The sequence below is a fragment of the Aotus nancymaae genome, unplaced genomic scaffold (genome assembly GCF_030222135.1).
Source record: "Aotus nancymaae isolate 86718 unplaced genomic scaffold, 86718_ANA_hifiasm-v0.15.2.pri h1tg000064l_1, whole genome shotgun sequence".
NCBI classification, from domain to species: Eukaryota; Metazoa; Chordata; class Mammalia; order Primates; family Aotidae; genus Aotus; species Aotus nancymaae.
In genome coordinates, this window is record NW_026988479.1 from 26,195,166 (window position 1) to 26,219,206 (window position 24,041).

At 45.7% G+C, this 24,041-nt stretch overlaps 1 protein-coding gene across 1 annotated transcript; it reads left to right on the forward strand.

Moving 5' to 3' along the window:
• Window positions 1-654: 654 nt before the first annotated feature.
• Window positions 655-15,733, forward strand: GM2A (ganglioside GM2 activator). Its single transcript, XM_012435320.2, has 4 exons — window positions 655-992; window positions 7,674-7,826; window positions 14,920-15,102; window positions 15,482-15,733. Exons 1-4 carry the CDS (start codon window positions 912-914, stop codon window positions 15,635-15,637), a joined length of 573 nt encoding a protein of 190 aa, XP_012290743.2. The 5' UTR covers window positions 655-911; the 3' UTR covers window positions 15,638-15,733.
• The last annotated feature ends 8,308 nt before the right edge of the window (window positions 15,734-24,041 follow it).

Sequence of the window (24,041 nt, forward strand, 5' to 3'; positions counted from 1 at the left end):
CATGATCCCATCCCTTGTGGAGTTCACAATTTAGTGGTAAGTTGGCGGTACCGGTAACAACAGCCCTGTTATTTTCTAAAAGCAAATCTCCAACTCGTGTAGTAACCTGACAAAATCTTGGCTGATGGCGTGTCTAAAAAGAAGCCTTGCTCTATCCCTACCTAGCTGTGTGACCTTGGCAGAGCTATCCTCTCTGTGGATCAGTTTTCTCAGTGCTAAAATTGGGGAAGAAGAAAAAAGCATTCCCTCTTGAATCCTTAGCATGCTTCCAAGCACTTACTGTTAGTTTTTATAAAGGTTATAATTAATAAAGACACACAAATATGGGGAAGCGTAACATGGCAGAGAGTGACATTTTTGTCAAGAAGGACTTGTGGATTAAAACACACAATCCGCGGTTTCCCAAAGGTCCTTCCGGAGGTGACGGTCCAGGCAGGAGTTCAGAAACCACAGCTCCGCCCCATCACCCGCCCGGCCCCACCTCTCCCAGGAGCTCGGCTCCGCCCCGCCCCCGCACTCCGCTCGGCCCCTCTACGCGCCACGGCCCCGCCCCTCCCGCGCGTGCAGCTCCGCTTCGTCCTCGTGATCCGGCAACACCCTCGCGCTAAGCTCCATTCCGTTCCAGCCGCACTCAGCTCCGTCGCACTCAGCTCCGCTCTCTTTCTCCTCGCAGAGGGAAGGCCTTGACACGTACGTTAGAGAGACGGGTTCCAATGAAAACAGCGAGAGGGCGGAGCCGAAGTCTCTTGCGGGGGCGGGGCGAGGCGGGGCGAAATTGCCAGTGTCTGGACTCAGCTTTGCATAACAATACATAGCTTTGTGTAACCAATGCAGGAAGGCATTTAAAGGCTTAAAGGCGCCTCTGCCGCCACAGACCTTTCAGTTAACTCCACCCGGACCGACTCTTCTCAATGCAATCCCTGATGCAGGCTCCGCTCCTGATCGCCCTGGGCTTGTTTCTCGCGGCCCCTGCACAAGCCCACCCGAAAAAGGTGAGTGCACCCTCCTTTAAGAGGCTGTTTGCAGCCTCTTGGCCCAGATACGGGTGTGCGGGTCTGGGTGAGATATGGGGGTGGCCACTCAGTTCTCTAGAGTTAGTTCTTTCCAGTAGAGCCTTCCAAAGTAACTAATTATGGAATTCTGGTCTGTACAGTGAGGGTGGCCTCTAAGGACTTGTTCTGCTCCAGGCCCTTTTTGGAGAGATTAATCTGACGTCTGCATTCTCCCGCCTTCTCTCCAAGCGCCGGTGTGAAAATGCAGACAGCCTTAAAACTAAGGCGTTGCTCACAGAGATTCAGTCCTGTTACCCTGCTCCTGACTCCTGACCCCCACTCCTGATGTCCCCATGATAAGTCTTGCTGCCTTATCTCTTCCTCTACTCGAATGCCCTGAACTCTTCCTGAGAGGTGGGAGGGTTTGATAGCTTCTCCAGGCCAGAGGATCCAACTTTGCCCATCTGGTGACAACTACCGAGGCCTGTGACCCCACTGCCTGTGGTTGAGCCACTGAGACAGCAGTCCCCCTACCCTCTAAGCTTCCTCAATCACTTCTCATTCACACCATGCTGCAGATCCCTGGGACAGGGAAGTTCTGTAATCCCTAGACCTGAAAAAGCCTAGTTCCTGGCTTATTTCAACTAGCTCAATGTCTTCCAGATTTAGTCTATGCTGTTGCAAATGACAAGATTTTCCCCCTTTTAAAGGCTGAAATAGTATTCTGTTGTGTATCTATACCACATTTTCTTTATGCATTCAATTTGACAGATAATTTCTTTATCCATCAAGTGTCTGCTGATGGACACTTAGGTTATTTTCATATCTTAGCTATTGTGAGTAATGCTGCAATGAATATGGGAGTGCAGATATCCCTTAGAAATATTGATTTCAGTTCCTTTGGATATAAACCCAGAAGTGGGATTACTGGTTCATATGGTAGTTCTGTTTTATTATCTCACTTATATGTAGAGTTTAACCAAGTTGAACTTACAGCAGTTGAGAGTAAAGGTGGGGTCTCACTCTGTCACCCAGGCTGGAGTGCAGTGGGGCAATCATAGCTCACTGCCACCTTGAACTCCTGGGCTCAAGCAATCCTCCCACCTCAGCCTCCTGAGTAGCTGGGACTACAGGTGTGGACCACTGAGTTCTGCTAAGGAATAGGCTTTGAGATTTATTTTACACCAGGATGACTATAGTCAGTAATGTATTATATACAGAAGCTCTCTAATTTTTCATGGTTATGTTCTGATAAACCCATTGTAAGTTGAAAATACGATCAAATTGAAAATGCTTCTAATACAACTAACCTGAGCATTATAGCTTAGGCTAGCCTACCTTAAACATACTCAGAACAATTACATTAGTCTACATTTGGGCAACATCATCTAACACAAAACCCATCTCATAATAAAGTGTTGGATGTCTTATGTAATTTATTGAAGACTGTACTGAAAGTGAAAAACAGTATGGATACTCAAAGTACAGTTCTACTGAATATTTATCACGTAGGCACTATTGTAAAGTTGAAAAATTGTAGGCTGGGAATGGTGGCTCAAGCCTGTAATCTCAGCACTTTGGGAGGCCGAGGTGGGCAGATCGCCCGTGGTCAGGAGTTTGAGATCAGCCTGGCCAACATGGTGAAACCCTGTCTCTACTAAAAATACAAAAATTAGCAGGGCATGGTGGCCCCATGCCTGTAATCCCAGCTCGGGAGATTGAGGCAGGAGAAGCACTTGAACCGGGGAGGTGGAGGTTGCAGTGAGCTGAGATCGCACCACTGCACTCCAGCCTGGGTGGCAGAGAGAGACTCTGTCTCAAAAAAAAAAAAGAGAGAGAGAAAAGAATAGTTGTATGTCAAACCTATGTAAGTTGAGAACTGTGTGCATTTCAAAACAATTAAGAGAATACATTTCACATTGTACCCCATAAATGTATACAACTATGGTTTGTCAGTTTGAAAAAAAAAAAAAGCAAGACCAGGCGCAGTGGTGCACACCTGTAATCCCAACACTTTGGGAGGCTGAGGTGGGCAGATTGCTTGAGCTCAGGAGTTCAAGACCAGCCTGGCCAACATGGCGAAACCCTGTCTCTGCAAAAAATACAAAAATTAGCTGGGCTGAGGTGCAGAGATCGCTTGAGCCTGGGAGGTTGTGGCTTCAGCTGAGATTGTACCACTGCATTCCAGTCTGGGTGACAGAATGAGACCCTGTCTCACAAAAAAACCCCCAAAACAAAAACCCAATTCCATTGCAATTTGGCTGCTAGCTGTGGGTAAGACATCAAACATTTCTGGTAGCAAAGGGATAGGTCCACCCTAGATCCCCTCCCTTCTACCACCTTGCTAATGTTTGTCTGAGAGTGAGGGAAAGTGGGTGGAACTGAAAGCAGGGAGGCTTGGCTTCTGATCCTTCCCCTGTGTTAATCCATGGATTCCGTGAGTCTTGGTCTCCTCATCTGTAAGATGGATGTGATGGTGCCAACCTGCATCTCATCTTGGAGAGTTGCCAGTGAAGGGAAATACATTCATTGATGGAAAAGTTCTAAAATTGGAAACAAATAAAGCCATATAAATCTATAGGCTTGGCCTCACTCTGCCCCTGAGGCAGAAAGTCTATTTTGCTTGTCGAATGAAGGAACGTGGACCTTTTGACTTCATTTAACTGGAGAATTTATACCTTGCTCCTGAATGTTGACTGTGAATGTTTCTCTTGGCTCCAGGGCTGGCTGCTTCATAGCGGAGTAGTCTGGCTAGAGGCTGCTAGCTTACCCTACAAACTTGTTCTCCTATATGCTATGGGTATGGATGCCATCTCAAACTAGAAGGTCTTAGATTGGCAGTTTTGAAGAGGCCCTGAGACACCATAAAGGTCACTCAAAATCACACAGCATCTACATCTTCTCAGGGCTCATGTGATTCAGAGCCCTGACCTTAAATCCCTGGGCCAGATAAAGTCTAGGGGGTGGCAGTGAGTGTTTGAACATCAGGAAACCTGAATTTCTGTTCCTCTTCTAGCGTAACTGGTCTTGTGACTCCAGGCTGTGAGGAGTATTAGACAGGGAAGGATATCTAGCCCCATGCTAATCACAGAGTAGGTGCTTAATAGACTCTATGGTGCTGTATAGTGGCTGTCATTTGTTGTACACATACTATGTGGTATGTACCGAGTTACGTGCTTTTTTCCTAAAAAAATTTTTTTGGAATAATTTTAGGTTTATAGAAAAGTTGCAGCAAGGCGTGATGGCCCATGCCTATAATCCGGCACTATGGGAGGCCGAGGCAGGCAAATCACTTGAGGCCAGGAGTTCAAGACCAACCTGGCCAACATGGTGAAACCCTGCCTCTACGAAAAATACAAAAATTAGCCAATCATGGTGGCGTACACCTGTAGTCCCAGCTACTTGGGAGGCTGAGGCAGGAGAATCACTTGAACCCAGGAGGCAGAGGTTGCAGCGAGCCAAGATCTCGCCGCTACACTCTAGCCTAGGTGACAGAGTGAGACTCCGTCTCAAGAAAAAAAGAGTTTCAGAGATAATATAGAGTTTCCATATACTCCTGACTCAGTTTCCCCTGTTAGGATCTTATCATTGTACATATCTCAAAACTAAGAAAACGACATTAGTACATTACTGTTAACTGAATTCTAGACTTTATTTGGATTTCACCAGTTTTCCCATTAATGTCCTCTTTCTGAGCCAGGATCCAGTCCAGGGTACTGCCTAGCCATCGTTGTCATGACACATGTCGTTGTAGCTCCCACTCTCCTCTGGCCTACGACAGCTTCTTAGTCTTTCCTTGTTTGTTTACGAGCTTGACAGTCTCGAGGAGTTGTGCCCTGTGCTTTCTGTATACAAACATCATGCCCTAACAATAGCTCTGTGAGAAGAAATCATTATGTCCACGTAGTAGATGAGGAAATTTTGAACCTCTAGGGGGTTAACTTAGCCATGGTCTCAGCCAACAAGACTGGCTGAGCTGGGATTTTAATTCATACCTGTGGTGCCCATATCTCTGCCTCCAGACCTGTGCCTTTCCCCTCTGCCTTGTGCTGCCCCTTCCCACTTGTTGGCTTAGGCTGGGATGGCAGATATCTGGTGCCCAGCCTGGTCTTGGTAGGGATTACTAATCCATTACATCTCCCTTCCCCGATGATCCTGGACTCAGCAGCAGAATTTGTCACCATAGAGGCAGCTAGCCAGACATTGCCCCCAGGAAGCCATCTTGTTACGTCTCCCCCAGGGCCTGGGGAATGCGGAGCTTAGAAGAGGGGAGGGAATTCTTCTGCAGTGGGCACTCTGGATACCCTACCCCCACCCCCAGCCCGGAATCAATCCTCGGTGTGGATCAGGCTGCCTTAGAATCTATGAAAGCATCCCCACCCAGAAAACGGCTAGCCCTCCTCCTACATAGCCCTCCAGCCTGACTCTTAATTCCAGGTATTCTTTCCCTTGACCATTTTCAGTCTGTTCACATGCACAAATCACAGTGTAGTAGTGTCCTTCAGTGGGTTTCCACTGCACCTGTAGTTAATGCAACCTCCTGAGTATGGCTTGTGGGGACCTACATTAAATGACCCTGCCATCCCTCCAACCTCATCTGGGTCCCTCATCCATGACATTTGGCCCATGGCCTTCCCCGAGTGCCTACAGCAGCCAAGCTTCTTTGTGCCTCGGGGCCTTTGCCAGAGTTCCCTTGGCCTGAAACATTCTTTCTGCACTTACATGTCTGACTCCTCATCCTGTAAGAGTCCAGCTTAAGCATCACTTCCCCACCACCCTATGTAAGCGAGGCCTTTGTTGCTGTCAGCATTACCTTCTGCACATTTCCTTGTGGCACTCACAAATCATAGTGAGTGATATTTATTTGCATTAGACGGTAAGCTCTGCAAGGCAGGGCAGGAGCCGTGTCTGATTGTTTACCACTCTTGCCACAGTGCTTAGCCCAAGGCCTGTCATCATTGCTCCATAAATATTTGTGGAATGAATGTTGAAGGAAACATTTATTGGCAACTACCCTGTCCTGCCTTTCTTAGTCATGACATGAGCTTTCATTCCAAGGGGTAGGAACTCATTCCTAAAAGCTCAGGTAAAGGGGAAGTTTATTACAGAACTACAAGACATCTTATGGTGCTGCTTGCAGGAAGCGGAGGCTAGGATGCTAATGGCTCCCGTTTAGTGAGCCAGCTCTCGAGTTGTGTCTGGCATTGGGTTGTGAACTTTATATACACGCTCTCACCGTTGCAACATCCTGGAGAGGCGGGTAGAAATGCTTCCAGTTAAAAGATGTGGAAATTGAGACTCCAAAGGGGAAACTGGCCGGTAAAATCACATAGTAAGTGTGGCAGAGCTATGATTTCCACCCAGGGTTGTTTGGCTAAAGTCGTCCTTCACCCATGTGTCTCCAAAGCCATACCCTTCACTGCTACTCCGTGCTGCTTTTATAGACAGGGAAGTGGGACTTCATCTGTTCCCTTTTCCACAGGCCAACAGAGCTCTTAGTTCTTATCCCTTCATTAGCTTCCACTTGGTCATGGGTCACAGATCTCGATGGTCTGGCCTCAACCCAAAATTTAGGATCCAGTGACAGCACAAAGCCCCCATATCCCCAACCTTTTATGCCTTAATTCCAAAATTGGGCAGAGAGAATCCATCAGCTTAGCTGAGGCTAGGTAATCCCTCTGGATGTGGTCAGTGATGGGAGTGTTGAAGGTGGGGGTCAGCTTGGGGGTGTGGGACTGGCAGGTTTTCTCTCTGAGGCAGGGTGTGGATGGAGGGCATGCCAACAGTCTTTCATAGGTGGCCTCTAGGGGGCTGGGAGAGGTGAGAGTGGGTGGGCAGAGAGTCTGCACGGTGGGGGAGGTGTTCAAGATCGTCAGACAGGGTCCTGTTGGAGTGGGGAGTGGCGGTCACATGCAGTCACATGCAGATGTAATGTTGGCAGAATCAGGAGACCTGGGGGATGTGGAGGAAGAACAGGAGGAACAGCTCAGCAGAGTGGTGGTGGGTGACCCAACTGGGCATGTGGCATGAGAGGTGGGATGGGAAGAAGCATTGGTTAGGACTGGGGAAGTCCATTCAGTGGGGATTATTCATCAGCAAGTGATCCACTGGGGATCTTTTCGTGGGTGTACTATTCCTTCCTGAGTTAATCACCTTCCCCCTTGAGAGTGGGATTTCAGATACTGTTATCTGTGTTCTGTATTTTCCATTGTTCCTGGCTCTGGGTTGGGTGTGGGGTGTGACATGAACAAGGTCCTGGGTGTGGGCTGCAGAGGTGAATCCTCCAGGAGGCTGCCCTCTGCTGGGATCCCAAGGCTGGCTGGAGAGGAGCGGGCAGCAGGGAGGTGGGAAAGTAGAGAAGGCGCCCACCAAAGGCCAATTAGGTCAGTCTCCTGTTTTGAAGTTCCAGGTCTGTCATATTCTGCCTTATAATTTATAGTATGCTTTTGTGAGATAATGTCTTTTGAGTCTTTTAGTTTAGTCCTGTCTATAAAATGAGTAGGGCAAGTGTTATCCCAGGTTCATAGGTGCGAAACCTCATAGATGAGGCTCAAAGACAGAGGTGCTTCACCCCAGGTCACACTGCCAGGAGCTCGTTTTTCCTACGATCTGTGGTAGTTTCTTTTGTTAACCTTTTTTTCTCCTCCTTCCTTGCTGCCTGATTGTCCTTGGCCCTTCCAGCTAGGTAAGTTTTCCTGGGACAACTGTGATGAAGGGAAGGACCCTGCGGTGATCAGAAGCCTGACTCTGGAGCCTGACCCCATCATCATTCCTGGGAACGTAACCCTCAGTGTCGTGGGCAGCACCAATGTCCCCCTGAATTCTCCTTTGAAGGTGAGCCTGGGGGTGGGTGGGGAAGGGGAGGTGCCAGAGGCTGGCTAGCAGGGGCACTGGGGCACGTATGCTGGGGAAACTGAAGAATGTCAGAATCCTGGATTTCCAGAATAGTATAGGACGTGTAGATTCAGATACTCATTCACAGGTTCATGGAATCTCAGGATCATCAATTGAAAGGAATCTCTGATGTCAGCACCAGCAACTTCCTGGTAAGGGCAGGAGTGACAGATACCTTGAGCCTGGCAGGAGCATCCTGGCCTTCTCTGGGCCTGATGGCCAACTGCTGATTATTGTCTGACAGCTCTGGTTGGGCAATTTGGTTTTGTTGTTAATTATAAAATCAATACATCAATTAGCCAGTAATACATAGTCACTTTAGAAAACACAAGCAGTCAAAAAATAAATAAAATAGGCCAGGTGTGGTGGCTCATGCCTGTAATCCCAGCACTTTGGGAGACTGAAGTGGGAATCTCATTTGAGGTCAGGAGTTCAAGACCAGCCTGGCCAACATGGTAAAACCCCATCTTTACTAAAAATAGAAAAATTAGCTGGGTGTGGTGGCATGTGCCTGTAATCCCAGCTACTTGGGAGGCTGAGGTGGGAGAATCACTTGAACCCAACAGGCAAAGGTTGCAGTGAGCCAAGATCGCACCGGTGCACTCCAGCCTGGGTGGCAGAACAAAACTCTGTCTCAAAAATAAATAAATAAACAAATAAAATAAATCACTAGAAATCTCACTACCTAGTGATAAGGGATAAGCATTTTTAACATCGTATATGACATTCTTTGCAACTTTCCCCCATACAATTACATGTGTAACATACATACTTATTTTTAATGGATATGTATGATAATAGGCAGTGCTCATTATAAATATCCTCCAGCAACCTAAATCCTGGAGATAGCCAGTGTTTTCTCTTTATACATCGCGTCAGAATTTTTATGTGTTTGTAAATACAGACACACTTATACTCATGGGAGTATATGATATGTGCTATTATACTTGCTTTTTTTTGCACGATACTATATGTTCCATATCTCTTTCCAAGGATTAGGTGGCTCTACATAGTCATGTTTTTTACCCAATCATTATTTTATTTTATTATTTTAATTTATTATAATTTTAGAGACAAGGTCTCACTCTGTTGCTCAGGCTGGAGTGCAGTGGTATGATCATGGCTTACTGCAGCCTTGACTTCGTGGGCTTAAGTGATCCTCCCACCTCAGCCTCCTGAGTAGCTGGGACCACAGGCACATGTCACCATGCTTACCTAATTTTTTTATTTTTTATGGAGATGGAGCCTCCCTATGTTGCCCAGGCTGGTCTCGAACTCCTGGGCTCAAGCAATCCTCCTGCCTCAGACTCCCAAAATGTTGGGATTATAGGTGTGAGCCACCTTGCTCAGCCCATCCCATCATTTTTAATAGCAGAAATATTCGGATATGGATCTTTCATAATTTATATGACAAGTCTATTGGTGAACATTTAGTTTATTTCCAGGGTAGTGTTTGGTTGGTTGGTTGTTTTTTTTTTTTGAGACAGGGTCTTACTCTGTTGCCTAGGCTGGAGTGCAGTGGCGCCATCTTGGCTCCCTGAAACCTCCGCCTCCCGGGTTCAAGCAGTTCTTCTGCCTCAGCCTCCCAAGTAGCAGTGGCACCTGCTACTGTGCCCTGCTAATTTTTGTGTCTGTATTGGAGATGGGGTTTCACCATGTTGGCCAGGCTGGTCTTGAACCCCTGACCTCAGGCAATCTTCCTGCCTCGGCCTTCCGAAGAGCTGAGATTATAGGCTTGAGTCACTGCACCCAGCCAGTGGTTTTTGTTGTTTTTTTTTGTTTGTTTGTTTGTTTTTGCTGTAATAACCACCTTTGTGGAAATGATTATTATAGTACATCTTTTTATAATTTTCTGATTATCTAGATAGACACTTTCTAGGTCTTTTGACACATACTATCTAAGTGCCTCCCAATGTTTGAACCAACTTGCATCATTCCTAGTTAGCACAGATGTCTATTCATACGTTTATTTGCCTTTTGTATTTACTTTGGGAATAACCTGTTTGTTTCCATCCATTGACTATTTTAGGGGCAGATGTTTTTATATTTTCTTACAGAATAATGAAGACTTTTCATATATCCATTGCAAAACCATTTATTATGGTCCTTTACTCTCTTGCTAAAATTGCTACGTTTATATGATGTTCCTCTATGCCCTTCAGTCTGTTCCTGATCCAGATCTATTCTGGTACCAGTTTTGGGTTAATCATTTAAAAGAGTACTGATTTGCAATCTGTGTTTCTATCATTACCCTTAGACCTGGCTTAATCACAGCTCCTACCTTATGGGCTTTCCTTGAGCAATACCTGAGTTAGTAAATAATGCACAGGGCCTGGCAGCCAGGACATGCTCAGTACTTGTTAGGTCTTGTGAACATTTCAATGAGTATCTGTCTTATCCTGCAGCCTCTTGACCCAGACAGAGGTCCTGGATATGTGGCAGCTTTCAGCTCCCCTGCACCTCATACTAAGTCTTTTCCTAGCTGAGTCATTATGTTCCTTTACTGTTCCTCAAGTGGTAGGGGATCAAGCCCTGTACCCTTGGATTTGGGCCAAGGGATGGAATTATTTCCTCTATATGGACACGGGACTGTTTCTCTGCCAGGGTCACACACATTTATTTGTGTGACCCCTCTGCTGAATCTGGAGTGTGGGCTCTCCCAGCAGACCTGCCACTGTGCTCCCTCTCCCGCCATCACTGTGCAACCACTGGTGTTTCTAGGGAGGGCCTGTGTAGCTGACTTGGAAACAAGAAGCTGACAAACCCCCTCTTCTGCCCTCACCCTGCTTTTCCTGGCTCCTTCACAGACCATTGAAATGGATTTTACCCCCTACCCTCTTTTTCCATTGTTTTATTACCTGTCATAAATTTGGGCCTAAATAATCTCCTCAGTCTTGACTGTCACTTGTGCTTAGTTAAAATTGGCCTCAGATCCCCTCTGCTCCTTCTCTTTCCCCAATTTTTTTTTTTTTTTTTTTTTTTTTTTTGAGACGGAGTTTCGCTCTTGATACCCAGGCTGGAGCGCAATGGCGCGATCTCGGCTCACCGCAATCTCCGCCTCCTGGGTTCAGGCAATTCTCCTGCCTCAGCTTCCTGAGTAGCTGGGATTACAGGCACGCGCCACTATGCCCAGCTAATTTTTTGTATTAGTAGAGACGGGGTTTCACCATGTTGACCAGGATGGTCTCGATCTCTTGACCTCGTGATCCACCCGCCTCGGCCTCCCAAAGTGCTGGGATTACAGGCTTGAGCCACCGCGCCCGGCCCCCAATTTTTTTTTGAGATGGAGTTTCACTCTGTTGTCTAGACTGGAGTATAGGGGTGCAATCTTGGCTCATTGCAACCTCTGCCTCCCAGGTTCAAGGGATTCTCCTGTCTCAGCTTCTGGAGTAGCTGGGATTACAGGTGTGCTCCACTACGTCCAGCTAATTTTTGTATTTTTAGTAGAGATGAGGTTTCACCATGTTGGCCAGGCTGGTCTCGATCTCCTGACCTCCCAAAGTGCTGGGATTACAGGCATCAGACACCGTGCCTGGCTGCTAGTATTTCTCGTGTGTGTGTGTGTGTGTGTGTGTGTGTGTGTGTGTGTGTGTGTATTCAGTTCTTTTCTCTTTTTAGGGTATATGCATATCAACTATTAGATGAAAGCTCTTCTGATCACTTGCTAGGGAGAAGAGATGATGAGGGACAGAGGCTCTCAGGGAAGGTTGCAGCTTGCCCCAGGTCATAAAGCTAGTTGTTAGCATGGACAAGGCTGGTGTGTTTATCTTGGGACTTGGTTCCTGAGCTTTTACTGGCAGGGAGGTAGACTTAGTGCTTGGTGTATTTGCAGGGGAGGGGAGAGGAGTGCTGCAGATTCAGTTCCAGACCTCTCCCCTTGCCCAGCAGACTCGCTTATGACAGCTGCCCAGAACTAAGCTCTAGATGAGCCTGGAGCACTCTTGAGGCCACAGGGCTTCAACCCCTTGTTACATTAAGGCCCAAAGGAGAGTGACTGCCCAAACCCAAGAAAGCAAGTGCCATCCTCTCTTCCCCTGACCTCGCTGTAGTGAAATATCTTTAATCAAAAGTCAAATCTGGGATCTGGATAGATTTGACCTTAGCTGCAATTTTTAAAAGTTGAATGCCCCAGGTTTCCATGGCCATGGGTAAGATTGGGGCCTGCTCAGGAGCTCCCTTTTCTCTTTTGACTTGCTCCATGAGATCTGGCAAAGTTAATAACTCCCACTGCCCAGCCTCGCCTCAAGTTTCAGCCTGTGGGACTCTGGTTTCACCATCCTCGAGAATTGTAAATTGTCATTGTATTTGTCATATATACTTATTCCAGCCTTTCAGGCCTGATAACTTGGTTCCCCAAGCCCCTAAAATCATATACGTGCCTGGGCTCATTACTCCGCCCTGCTTCCTTTTCTGAGTCATAGTAGCAAATAGATTGAGAATAAGAAATGAGCCATAGTTTGTAATTTCCAAATGGCAGGCATGGCTGCTGCCTTAGAACCCTCTGTTGACTACAGTTCAGTACACTTCTTGTGTCGTGCTTGTCCTGTGCTGGGGGTAGAAGCAGAGATCAGAGAGGCACTACCCCTTCTGTAGATGCACCCCTACAGGTTCCAGCCTGGTGGGAGGAGTGCTGGCAGGACTTGGCCCCTTACTGGCCTCCTCAGTTGGGTATTCTTGCTCAGGGCATAACTGGCTCAAACATTTTCATTAGGGTATTGGAGACACAAGGAGACAGTATTGGCAGAGGAAAAAGGTAGGGCAGAAGTCATGGAGGAGGCAGCTTTTGATTTCAGGCACTATACGAAGTGCTGGTATTTCTCTCTCAATGGGACCTGAGAGAGAGGTAGACACTCTAAAATATCCTACTTTTGAAGATGAAGTGAGGCCAGGTGCAGTGGTGCACTCCTGTAATCCCAGCACCCTGGGAGGCTGAGGCAGGTGGATGGTTTGAAGTCAGGAGTTCGAGACCAGCCTGACCAACATGGTGAAACCCCATCTCTACTAAAAATACGGAAACATTAGCCAGGAATGGTGGCGCATGCCTGTCATCTTAGCTACTCAGGAGGGTGAGACAGGAGAATCACTTGAACCTGGGAGGTGGAGTTTTCAGTGAGCCGAAATCACACCACTACACTGCAGCCTGGGTGACAGAGTGAGACTCCATCTCAAAAAAAAAAAAGGAACGTGAGGGAATGGCCACTGAGAGAGATTAAGTAACTTCCCCAAGGGCACGGTAATACTAGGAAGTGGCAGAACCAGCATTCTAACCTAGGCCCTCTGACTTTTCCTAGGCGGCAGGGTAGAAGCAGTTTTGATAAGAGAGAGGAGGGCTGAGAGGGTGCTATGTGGCCAGTGGTGGAGACAATGGATATATGTCTCAGCAGCAGATGAGGCCAGTGAGAGGAGCAATTTGAATTTGTCCACTTAGAACACATGGATGTGCTGATTTCTTTTTTCTTTCTGGGCCTGGAGGAAGGCAGCTAATATCTTGACATCTGGACATCTGGAAGACTTGAGTCCATGGCCTGGGAACCAGCATGAGCCCAGGTGGCTCTGAAGACATACGTGCCTATCCAGGGTTTATCTCTTAGAAACAGAGCCCCAAATAAAATGCTAGAATGTCAGAGCTGAAAGGAATCCTAAAAACGTGATTTCCTGCCGTCACACCCGCAAGGAATCAGATATTTGAGAAAGCTAATTTCCTATTGCACTTCCCTTAGAGTTTTCCCTTGATACTTTTGGTGGGTGACGGACATGGTTCTAAGGGACACCTCATTTGACTCTAGAGGCAATTAATAAATGGCGACTATTCAGCACATGCCCAGGACAACAACTGGGACTGTCCACTGTGAAATTCTGGCCACTTCCTCCTGGTCAGCTTCGACCTCCAAAATAGGAGCAGAGTCATGACAGCATGGAGGTGTGAAGTGTATTCTAGATCTTCTCACCCAGCTCTACTCCAAGCACAAGAGTCTTTGCAGCTTTCCCAGCTGAGTCAGGGAGCCCACTACTCCTTGAGGTAGTTGTAACCTAGCTGTGATTTTATTCCAGTCCCAAGGTGATCTTTCTGTACATTCCTATTGTTCTTAATTCTGTCTTCTGTGGCTGTACAGAGAAAATGTGACCCAAGAACAACCAGTTGGGTTCATTTTGGTAACCAGTTCATCAGTTGGTAGTAACTACCTGAAGTCCTATGCAGAAGAGGATTCTGGGGCCAAGACTGGGCTCAGAAGGAAAGCCTAGGAAGCAATGCCACAGTTGACCAATTAGCAGTTAGACCACAAGTGCATTTCCGTGCACATGTTAGAACCAATCAATTGGTAGTGAGTACCTACAGAATTCCAAGACTATGGGCTGGGCATGATGGCTCACGCCTGTAATCCCAGCACTTTGGGAGGATTGCTAGAGCCCAGGAGCTCGAGCCCAGCTTGGATAACAAAGTGAGACTCTGTCGCTACAAAAAATACAAAATTAGCTGAGTGTGGTGGCATGTACCTGCCTGTGTTTCCCAACTACATAGGAAGTTGAGGCAGGAGGACCATCTGAGCTCAGGAGGTTGAGGCTACAGTGAGTGCAATAAGCCATGACAAAAAAGAAAGAAAGAAAGAAAAAAAAAATTCGAAGTTTATGTATAGTTTAATGTAGGGAAAAAATTCACGTTTGATTATTAATGCCTGCCATGGGCACAAGTGTGGGGATTCACTCAGGGCGGTGGCAAAAATATTAAGGGAAACATATTAGAGAAAGTTATAGAATATCAGCTGAAACCCTTTTGGAAGGCCTAAGGGTTTTTTCTGTAGTTCTTGGCTGAAGGCAGCCAGAGTCTCTTTGCAGGAGCCAGAGAGATTAGGGCACAAATACAAAGGAATATGAGTAGTTTACCTAGCTAGCTTGTTAAAAATTTTATGATTAAAATATATTGCAGCTTTTTTGAAGACACAGAAGAGCTGGTATATTTGCCCTGGAATTTATACTTATAACCTTTTTCAAAACTCCCCCCCATGTTTTTTTTGTTGTTTTTTTTTTCTACTAGGTGGATTTACTTTTGGAGAAGGAAGTGGCTGGCCTCTGGATCAAGATTCCATGCACAGACCAGATTGGCAGCTGTACCTTCGAAGACTTCTGTGATGTGCTTGATATGTTATTTCCTACTGGGGAGCCCTGCCCAGAGCCCCTACATACCTATGGGCTTCCTTGCCACTGTCCTTTCAAAGAAGTAAGTACTTAGGGAGGAGACAGCAGTACCCCTGTGGCTAAAGAGACGGGGTTTGGAGAGAAGGGTCTTTGCATTCTCCTCTTGCAGGTCTGGATGTCTCTGGATCTGTAAGCCAGTGTGACCTATCTGGAATCACTTATCTTTTGGGAGCCTCAGTTATCATCTACGAAGTGGGAGACTTGAACTTAGATGTGATCTTCAGGGCCCTTTATCTATAATAATCTATGCTCTACAGTGCTTGGCAGTCTGTCATCTTGTGTGGCCAGTTTGAGAATGGGAAGAGGGGTAGTAGTTCATGGCTACAATCCTAGCAGTGGCTCAGGAGAGAGAGCCCATCAGTAGACTCCCACTGACTGGCGGTCCTCTGGCTTTCCCACAGGGAACCTACTCACTGCCCAAGAGCGAATTCACTGTGCCTTCCCTGGAGTTGCCCAGTTGGCTCACCACTGGGAACTACCGCATACAGAGCGTGCTGAGCAGCAGCGAGAAGCGTCTGGGCTGCATCAAGATCGCTGCCTCTCTAAAGGGCATATAACATGACATCTGCTACAGCGGAATGGAGGGGTATGAGGAAGGCTCCTTTTCCTCTGTCTTGTGTTTGCCAAGGCCAAATTCCTACTCTCTGCCCTCCTTTAATCCCCTTTCTGCAATGAGTCCCCTACCCTAACTGAAAATCGTTTTGTGCCACTTACATTTTAGGCTGGGGTAAGCAGCCCTGACCTAAGGGAGGATGAGTTGGACAGTTCTTGATAGCCCAGGGCACCTGGGCTGACCACGTGACCCATCCCCATTAACATTCTCTCTAAGGAGCCTCGTTCAGTCAAGGAATGGGAACCAGCGTGTTTTAGGAGCTGAAGAGTCTCTATGACTTTCTCTCTCACTCTTTTTTTTTGTCACTAAGTTAAAAGCAAAGTGACAGTATTAACATTTTTGTTCTATTCCAGCCCCTGTTAGAATGAAGGGGTGAAATGAAAGTAGTTGCTCTTAGTCTGTTCCTTCCCTAACTTCTGTGACTAATTTTGATTTCCTTTTTAGATTTGCCCCGTTAATACTAGGGTGCAGTGTATCCTGGAGAGGCAGGGTGTGTTGGGGAGGGATCCCTTGGGGGAGATACTAGGAGTGCTCTGTTGTTTACAAACTCAGGTACCCGCAGGGCCTAGCAAGAGACTTAGATGAGTGACAAGGACCATGAGAAACATGTTGTTTCCATGCTCGATTTCGATTTTTCCTTTTTGATTAAAGATAATACTACAGTGTAAATATTTCTTATACTAGACAGAAAGTCACAGCACACGTGCATTGATACAAGGCCGCTGAGGCCTGGTCTTCAGTTGGAAATATAATTAAGGGCGGCAAGGACTGGAGTAGGTTGGAGAGTGCGTAGCCAGTCTGTGAAGACAACCGCTACCTAGCTGTGATCAGTCAGTGCCACATAAGAATGGTGTGGGCCCAGTATTGCCAGATAGTTTCAATGTTTGCTCCTAGGGAAGCCAAAAATCCAGATTTGTATATGAAATCTTACCATTTTAAAAGATCGGCAACTAATTATTATTTTTTAAAACGCTGTGCAGTGTGATGTGTCTCAAATGGACATATCAGTGGGGCAGGCTGGCTCTTGGTGGCCACTTCGCAACCTCTGATCTCACACCGTGCATACCTTGTCCTCTTTTTTTTTCTGAGACAGAATTTTACCTAGTCACCCAGACTGGAGTGCAGTGGCACGATCTCGGCTCACTGAAACCTCCGCCTCCTGGGTTCAAGCAATCCTCCTGCCTCAGCCTCCCAAGTAACTGGGATTACAGGTACCTGCCACCATGCCTAGCTAATTTTTTGTATTTTTAGTAGAGACAGGGTTTCACCCTGTTGGCCAGGCTGGTCTTGAACTCCTGACCTCTGGTGATCTGCCCACCTCGGCCTCCCAAAGTGATGAGACTACAGGCGTGAGCCACCATGCCTGGCCACCTTGTCCTCTTAAGACAACTCCTGTGGCACTGCTTCTCCCTCCACAGGGCCAAAGCAATAGTGTCTGGTCCCAAGGAAAAGGCTCTTCCAGTGCTAGGAGAGGTCTGGGCAGCCTCTTAGCTGTGAACTGTGGGGATCACAAGGCTGCCTGCCCCAGTCTTGAAGTCCTGTTGACTGAATGAGGCAGATGGGAAAGAGTTGGCACCACCAGCAGTTGCTTTTGGAGCAGGGGTCCAAGGAAGAGAGGGTGGCCTCAACATCAGACTGCCCAGATTTGTCCACCACCCTGTTATGCCATGACAACTTCTGAACCACACACCAGCCCTGAGTTCTGGGCTCATTTGAAGCCTGGAATAGCAATAAATCTTTTTAACTTGTTGACAGTTTCTCCTTTGCCTTGACTGCAGATTTCACTGATCACATCTTGGGATTTCAAAAGCGTGTTTGGGATGGGGCTCTTCTGGTTGCAAGTGTTTGTTCGAATGGTACAGGTGAGCCAAGGCGATTCCAGGGATGGGCCCTCTGCTTCTGTCGCAGGAGCTGCTTGTCATCTCTGGTTCATCGCCATCCAGCTCCCTTGTTTGCTATTTTGCTTTCTATCACCTCATGACCTAGAAGAGTGAAAATTGCCTGGTGACCATTGAACAGGTCCCAGAGGCAAAATCTTATCTGAGGAATTTAGAAGGGAGCAAAGACAACCTGGTGACTATCAAACAGGCCATCAGAGGCAGAGGCAAAATTCCTTATCTGGGGAAAATTAGAAGTAATTAGACTTTCCTATTATCTAAAGCAGGCATTTGGTTCCAGATTTCTTTCCCCCCATAAAAAACTTATAAGTAACCAAAATTTCTATACATCTCTGGAATGCCATGCCAAAACTCACTGTGCAACCCTAACATCCTGCTTTAAGGTCCATAAATATCCCTAAGGAAAAATCCACCATGGTACGCTCAGTCCTCTCACCAAGGCGCCCCACCACACTCTGCTGCAGCATTCTTCCTTTCTCATACCTTTCCTTTTTTAAACCTATGCTGTTGTTGGTTAATTATTTTTACCAACCCGTGAGTTGACCACTTCCCAGTGCCGGGGGTCTGACACTTCCGGCAATAACATCCATAGCTGTTTCCCTCTGTTGGATCTGCCACCCTTGTTCTCAGCAGTTGCTTTTTAGTTCACATTCCTGAATGAATCTCAGTAGCTCAGTGTTAGAAATAAAGCTCAGATAAGGAAAAATGAGCACCGAGGTAAAGGATTTCTCAGCAAAGCAAATTTACTTCTGTGCAGAAGGGTGCCTCTCATAGGGCTGGTTGCCACGAGAGCACCCCAAACAAAGGACAGTAGGAGCTTTTATTCCTAACGTGACTCCTGCCTCTGTGTCCTTTCCCCATTGGCTGGGGTCGGGCCATACAATCTAAACTAGACCCGATTGGCTGAACATTTAAACTTTCTTAGATAAGGTGGACACGTGATGGGAGAGAGGGGAGAGGAGGAAGGGGTCATCTGTGGCAGACTAGAGAGCCAGTCCTTTCCCAAATCAGGAAAGGAATATGAGCTGGTGCTGTGACATGCCTGGGCATGTAGTAAAATCAAAGAGAAGAAAAGGAGAAGAGAAGTGGGGGGTACTTGAAATTAAAGAATAAAAAGTTGAGCAGGCTGTTGAAGAGAAACCTTGCCATATTTCACACTCAGTTAATCTTTTTATGCCTGCTCTGCTCTTGGGTCATATGTTCCTTGAGGTTTCTTAGGGGTGGGGGATGAGGAGTTAAAGGTGGTATCTCCAGTCGCAGGTCAAAGCAGACTTTTTAATAAATGGTGCTGAGCCAACTGGAAAGCCACCTGGAAAAATTTGAAATTAGATCTGTACTTCACACTATATGCAAGAATGAATTCCAAGTGCATCCAGGATCCAAATATAAGAAAATGAAGCCATGTAAATATAGAAGGAAATGTGGTGGAAATATCCAGAGGCAATAAAATATTGACACATTTGACTACATAAAGAGAAAAAAAATGCTTGATAAAAACACAATAAAGTCAAATGACTGGGAGAAAAATTTACCCAGCATATATCACAGACAAAAAATTAATGTTCTTACTCTATGAAGAATTAAAAATTTAAAGACAAAGAACCAAAAACTTGATAGAAAAACTGGGAAAAGACATGAACATCCACACTCATGTAAAGACACAAAAATGGTGGCCAGGCGCCGTGGCTCCCGCCTGCAATCCCAGCACTTTGGGAGGCCGAGGCGGGCAGATCACGAGCTCAAGAGATCAAGACCATCCTGGCCAACATGGTGAAACCCCGTCTCTACTAAAAAACACAAAAATTAGCTGGGCGTGGTGGTGCGCGCCTGTAATCCCAGCTACTTGGGAGGCTGAGGCAGGAGAATTGCTTGAACACAGGAGGCGGAGGTTGCAGTGAGCCAAGATTGTGCCACTGCACTCCAGCCTGGCGCCTGGTGACAGAGCAAGATTCTGTCTCAATAAAAAAATATATATATTAAAAAAAGATATAAAAATGGCTCTTTAAAATGAAATGTTCAAACTAACTCAGAGGAATGTAAATTGAGATAATACTGAGATGCCATTTATCATCTCTCAGATTGATGAAAGAAAGGACAACACATTCTGTTAGGCAAGGCTATAGGGAAACACACCGCCATCGCTGTTGGTGGGAATGCAAACTAGTATGATTTTTCTGGAGGGGAGTTTTTCAGTACTTAACAAATTGCGGAAGCATTTACCCTGTGACAACCATTTCCGCTTGCGGGAATTTCCCTTGAAGATGCACCTCCAACAGTACAAACATGCAGATGCACAAGATTTTTCATTGCAGCACTGTGACTGCAAATATTGGAAGCAAAGTCATGTTCATATACAAAAGAAAGGCTGAGTAAACTATGGCATACCCACATGATGGAATATTATTGAGCTGTAAAAAAAAAATGAGGAAGATCTCTATGAATCGGTGTAGAGTTATTTTCAAGGCATATTAAATGCAAAAAGCAAAGTATGAAAAGTAGAATGTGGTACTTTTTAGGTAAGAAAGAAGGAGATATAAGAAAGTACATGTATCTGCTTGTTTATGCAAAGTAAGGAAGGAAAGATTGCCCAGAAAGTAATGAGATCTCTCTGGATAGTGGAAAGAAGGGAGAAATGATGACGGTGTAAAGGAGGTAGGGATGGGACACTGCCGGATGTATCTGAGTATATTTTGTATAACTGTGACTCTTAGAGCCATAGTAATGTTTCTCAAATCCTCCAAAACAATTAAAGTCAGTAATAAAACAACCACATTGAAGAAGGTGGGCAAGAAAAATAAAGCATTTTGATGGGCTACTAGAGCAAGAAAAGGAGCTGTGCCAAATCCCGGAGTCTAGTTAGCCAGTTTTTCACAGGAGCAGAAATTAGCAATTCTAGAAAGTATTTTATGTGTGTACGTTGGAAAATAAATATATTGTAGGTTACGAGAACATGGGGGCATATTGAAAGGGCACAGGAACCAAATTGAAGGTCCCTCAGTGGCCAAATCTTGGGCAATTTGAGCAACAAAATAATGACAATAATGGGTTATAATCCATTGAATAAAAATACACTATAGAATCCCATACACAATGGAATCATAAATGTAGAAGGAATGATAGAAATAGAAAAAAGGTCAGGCATGGTGGCTCATGCCTGTAATCCCATCCCAGCACTTTAGGAGGCCAAGGCAGGTGGATCATCTGAGGTCAGGAGTTGGAGACCAGCCTGGCCAACATGACAAAACCCTGTCTCTACTAAAATACAAAAATTAGCTGGGCGTCTTGGCAGGCACTTGTAATCCTAACTACTTGGGAGGCTGAGGCAGGAGAATGGCTTGAATCTGGGAGGTGGAGGTTGCAGTGAGCTGAGACTGTGCCACTGCATTCCAGCCTGAGTGACAGGCAGTGAGACTCCATCTCCAAAAAAAAAAAAAAAAAAAATCACCATTAGGCAAACACCATAGGAATAGTTGTTGCAGACAAAAAACACATATGAATGCCGAATGAGTGAATAGAAGTATGATGGGAAACAGGATTTTGCCTGGTTTTAAGATCCCTTCACAAGATACTAATTACAAAGGGAAAAAACTGTCACTACAGTAAAGAAACCTGACAGAAACCACCTTAACCAAGTGACCAAGTTAACATCACCTCTAATAAGACACACTGATACCAGGTACCTTCCAATACGATTCACTGAGAAGGGCACAGCGTCATTTCTCTGGTATTGTCAGAAATGTGCAATCTCAGTGCAATCATGAGAAAAGATCAGACAAGCCCAATCTGAGAGACACTCTGCAATATAATTGGCCGGTACATTTTGAAAGTGTGAAGGCCGTGAACAATAAGGAAAGACTGATGAACAGTCATAGACTGGAAGAGAATAAAGAAATATGATGACCAAATGCATGTGAGATCCCAATTTGGATGCTGGATTGGAAAAAGGACCAGAAATAGGATTACACCAATGTCAATTATTTGGTTTTGGATAATTGTACTGTGGTTATGTAAGATGTTAACGTTAGTAAGAGCTGAGTGAAAGGTACTTGGAAATGCTATTATTTTTGCCACCCTTTGAAAGTCTAACAATTTTCAAAATAAAAAGTTTAAAAAATATGTTGCTGAAGTTTTCATTTTGAGAAAAAAAGATATGAACCTTGTATTAGGGTTCTGTAAAGGGACAGAACAACGGAACTGATGCATATGTATATAAAAGGGAGTTTATTAAAGATTAACTCACTTGATCACAAGGTCCTACAATAGGCTGTCTGCAGGCTGAAGAGCAAGGAGAGCCAGTCTGAGTTCCAAAACTGAAGATGTTCAAGTTCCAAAACGAGTCCGATGTTCGAGGGCAGGAGGCATCCAGCACGGGAGAAATATTCTTGCATATATCTTCTCTGCTCCCACATTGTGAGCTTTCCTGAAAGACTGATGCTGAGTTTTCTCTGTAAGCAGTTTATTAAACACCGGATGAAGGAAAGCTGGGGACCCCCCATCGGAGGCGAGATGAACTCCTAGCCATGAGAGACTATGAGTCTCTCTCATGCTCTGATTGGATGTGTCAGAGCAATTTCAGAAAGAGATATTTTTTTAAAGATCCAGCAAGCTTGTACGGATGCTTCCCAGAACAGACTTTCTCTATTTTGCTCATAGGAAAATTATATGATTGGAATATTGAAGTAATGGATATCCCAAGTACAATGATTTGATCTTTAATAATTATATGAGCATACTGAATTATCACATGTACCCCAAAACTATGTACATATATTATACATCAACCTAATAATTGTTTTAAAATAAGAAATTTGTATAAAATTAAGTCATATAAATTATATATTTACTCATTCAAACATTATTGAAATTGGACTCCCTTGGAAAATTGATGATACTATATGTTTACAGTATCCTAAATGTGTATAAGAGATGAAAATTCAGGAGTGTGAAGAGCAAGGAAGAATGGGGGTTGGATAGCCAGTCTCTCTTTTCACATTTTTCAGCCTGCTTATATTCTAGCCTCGCTGGCAGCTGATTAGATGGTGCCCACCCAGATTAAGGGAGGGTCTGTCTTTTCCAGCCCACTGACTCAAATGTTGATCTCCTTTGGCAGCACCCTCACAGACATACCCAGGATCAATACTTTGTATCCAATCAAGTTGACACTCAGTATTAACCATCTCAAACCATCACATCATGTAACTGCAGTACACGAGGAGAGGGTGAACATTTATGCAGAATCTGGGTTAATGGCTGAGGTCAGAAAGGGTTTTCCTGAGGAAGTGATAGCTGAGATCTGGAAAATGAGGAGGAATTAAGCAGGTGAAGAGAGGGGAGAAGAGCATAGATGGAGGCCCAGCAGCAACAGGGAAGTGTGGTGCATTTGGGGAACTAGACAAAGGCTGGCTGTTGTGCCTGGAAGGAGAAGATGTAATTGGGGCAGGAAGAAGCTGGAGAGGCGAGGAGAAGCCTTTTGGTTCGCCTACATCTCCCTGACCAGGAAGCCAGCTTCCTAAGTTTCCATCCTCCTGAGAATTTCCCCTTGAGAGAGTCTATCACCAAAGCAGTTTCACTTCCAAATGGGGTTGGCATGCCAGGGAGATGTTCTGCTCTCCAGCCCCTTTTTTCCCCTTTTGAACTCAGATCCGGAAATTGCTTAAGGGGCTCCTTTGTGGGTTTGAGTCAGGCACAGCCTGGACATGGCAGATAACAAGTCTTGCAAATCCTTAGAGAGCTGCTTGTCAGGGCACTGTGGCTTATAAACCACTGCTCTTGTGCACTGACTTATGTCACTTGGTAGCCAACTCTTAATGCTTCACTTTCACGTGGGTGACTTCCCCAGCCCCTTACATACAGAGTTTATGTGCTTTGCAATCTCAGTTTGTGTTCCTTAGCAATCTCAACTCCTCAACTCTTCCATTTCTGTTTTGTCAATGGCCTGGTTTTTTTTTTACTCTTTCTTTCTTTTTTTTTTTTTTGAGACAGAGTCTCACTCTTTTGCTTAGGTTGGAGTGCAGTGGCATGATCTTGGCTCACTGCACCCTCTGCCTCCTGGGTTCAAGCGATTCTCCTGCCTCAGCCTCCCGACTAGCTGGGATTACAGGTGCCTGCCACCATGCCTGGCTCATATTTGTATTTTTAGTAGAGATGGGGTCTCACCATGTTGGCCAGGCTGGTCTCAAACTCCTGACCTCAGGTGATCTGCCTGCCTCAGCCATTCAAAGTGCTTGGATTACAGGTGTGAGCCACTGCGCCCAGCCTCCAATGGCCTTGTTGAAGATCTGATTTCAGCTTCCTCTTAAACTGATTGATTGATTTTTGTATCATTCCCTTTTATGCCCCAACTATTGTCCAGCTCATTCATGTTAAGATAAATCACCTTTGTCCAGTAGAGAAGTACAGTGGGAAATGATTCTGAAGGTCCTGGGGGGACTTTCCCACATTCTTTGTATC

Excerpts from the sequence above, each read along its gene's own strand:
- GM2A (XM_012435320.2), top strand. The coding sequence starts at position 912 with ATGCAATCCCTGATGCAGGCTCCGCTCCTGATCGCCCTGGGCTTGTTT. Across the intron at positions 993-7,673 it reads CACAAGCCCACCCGAAAAAG|CTAGGTAAGTTTTCCTGGGA; the intron begins GTGAGTGCACCC and ends TGGCCCTTCCAG. Across the intron at positions 7,827-14,919 it reads CCCTGAATTCTCCTTTGAAG|GTGGATTTACTTTTGGAGAA; the intron begins GTGAGCCTGGGG and ends TTTTTCTACTAG.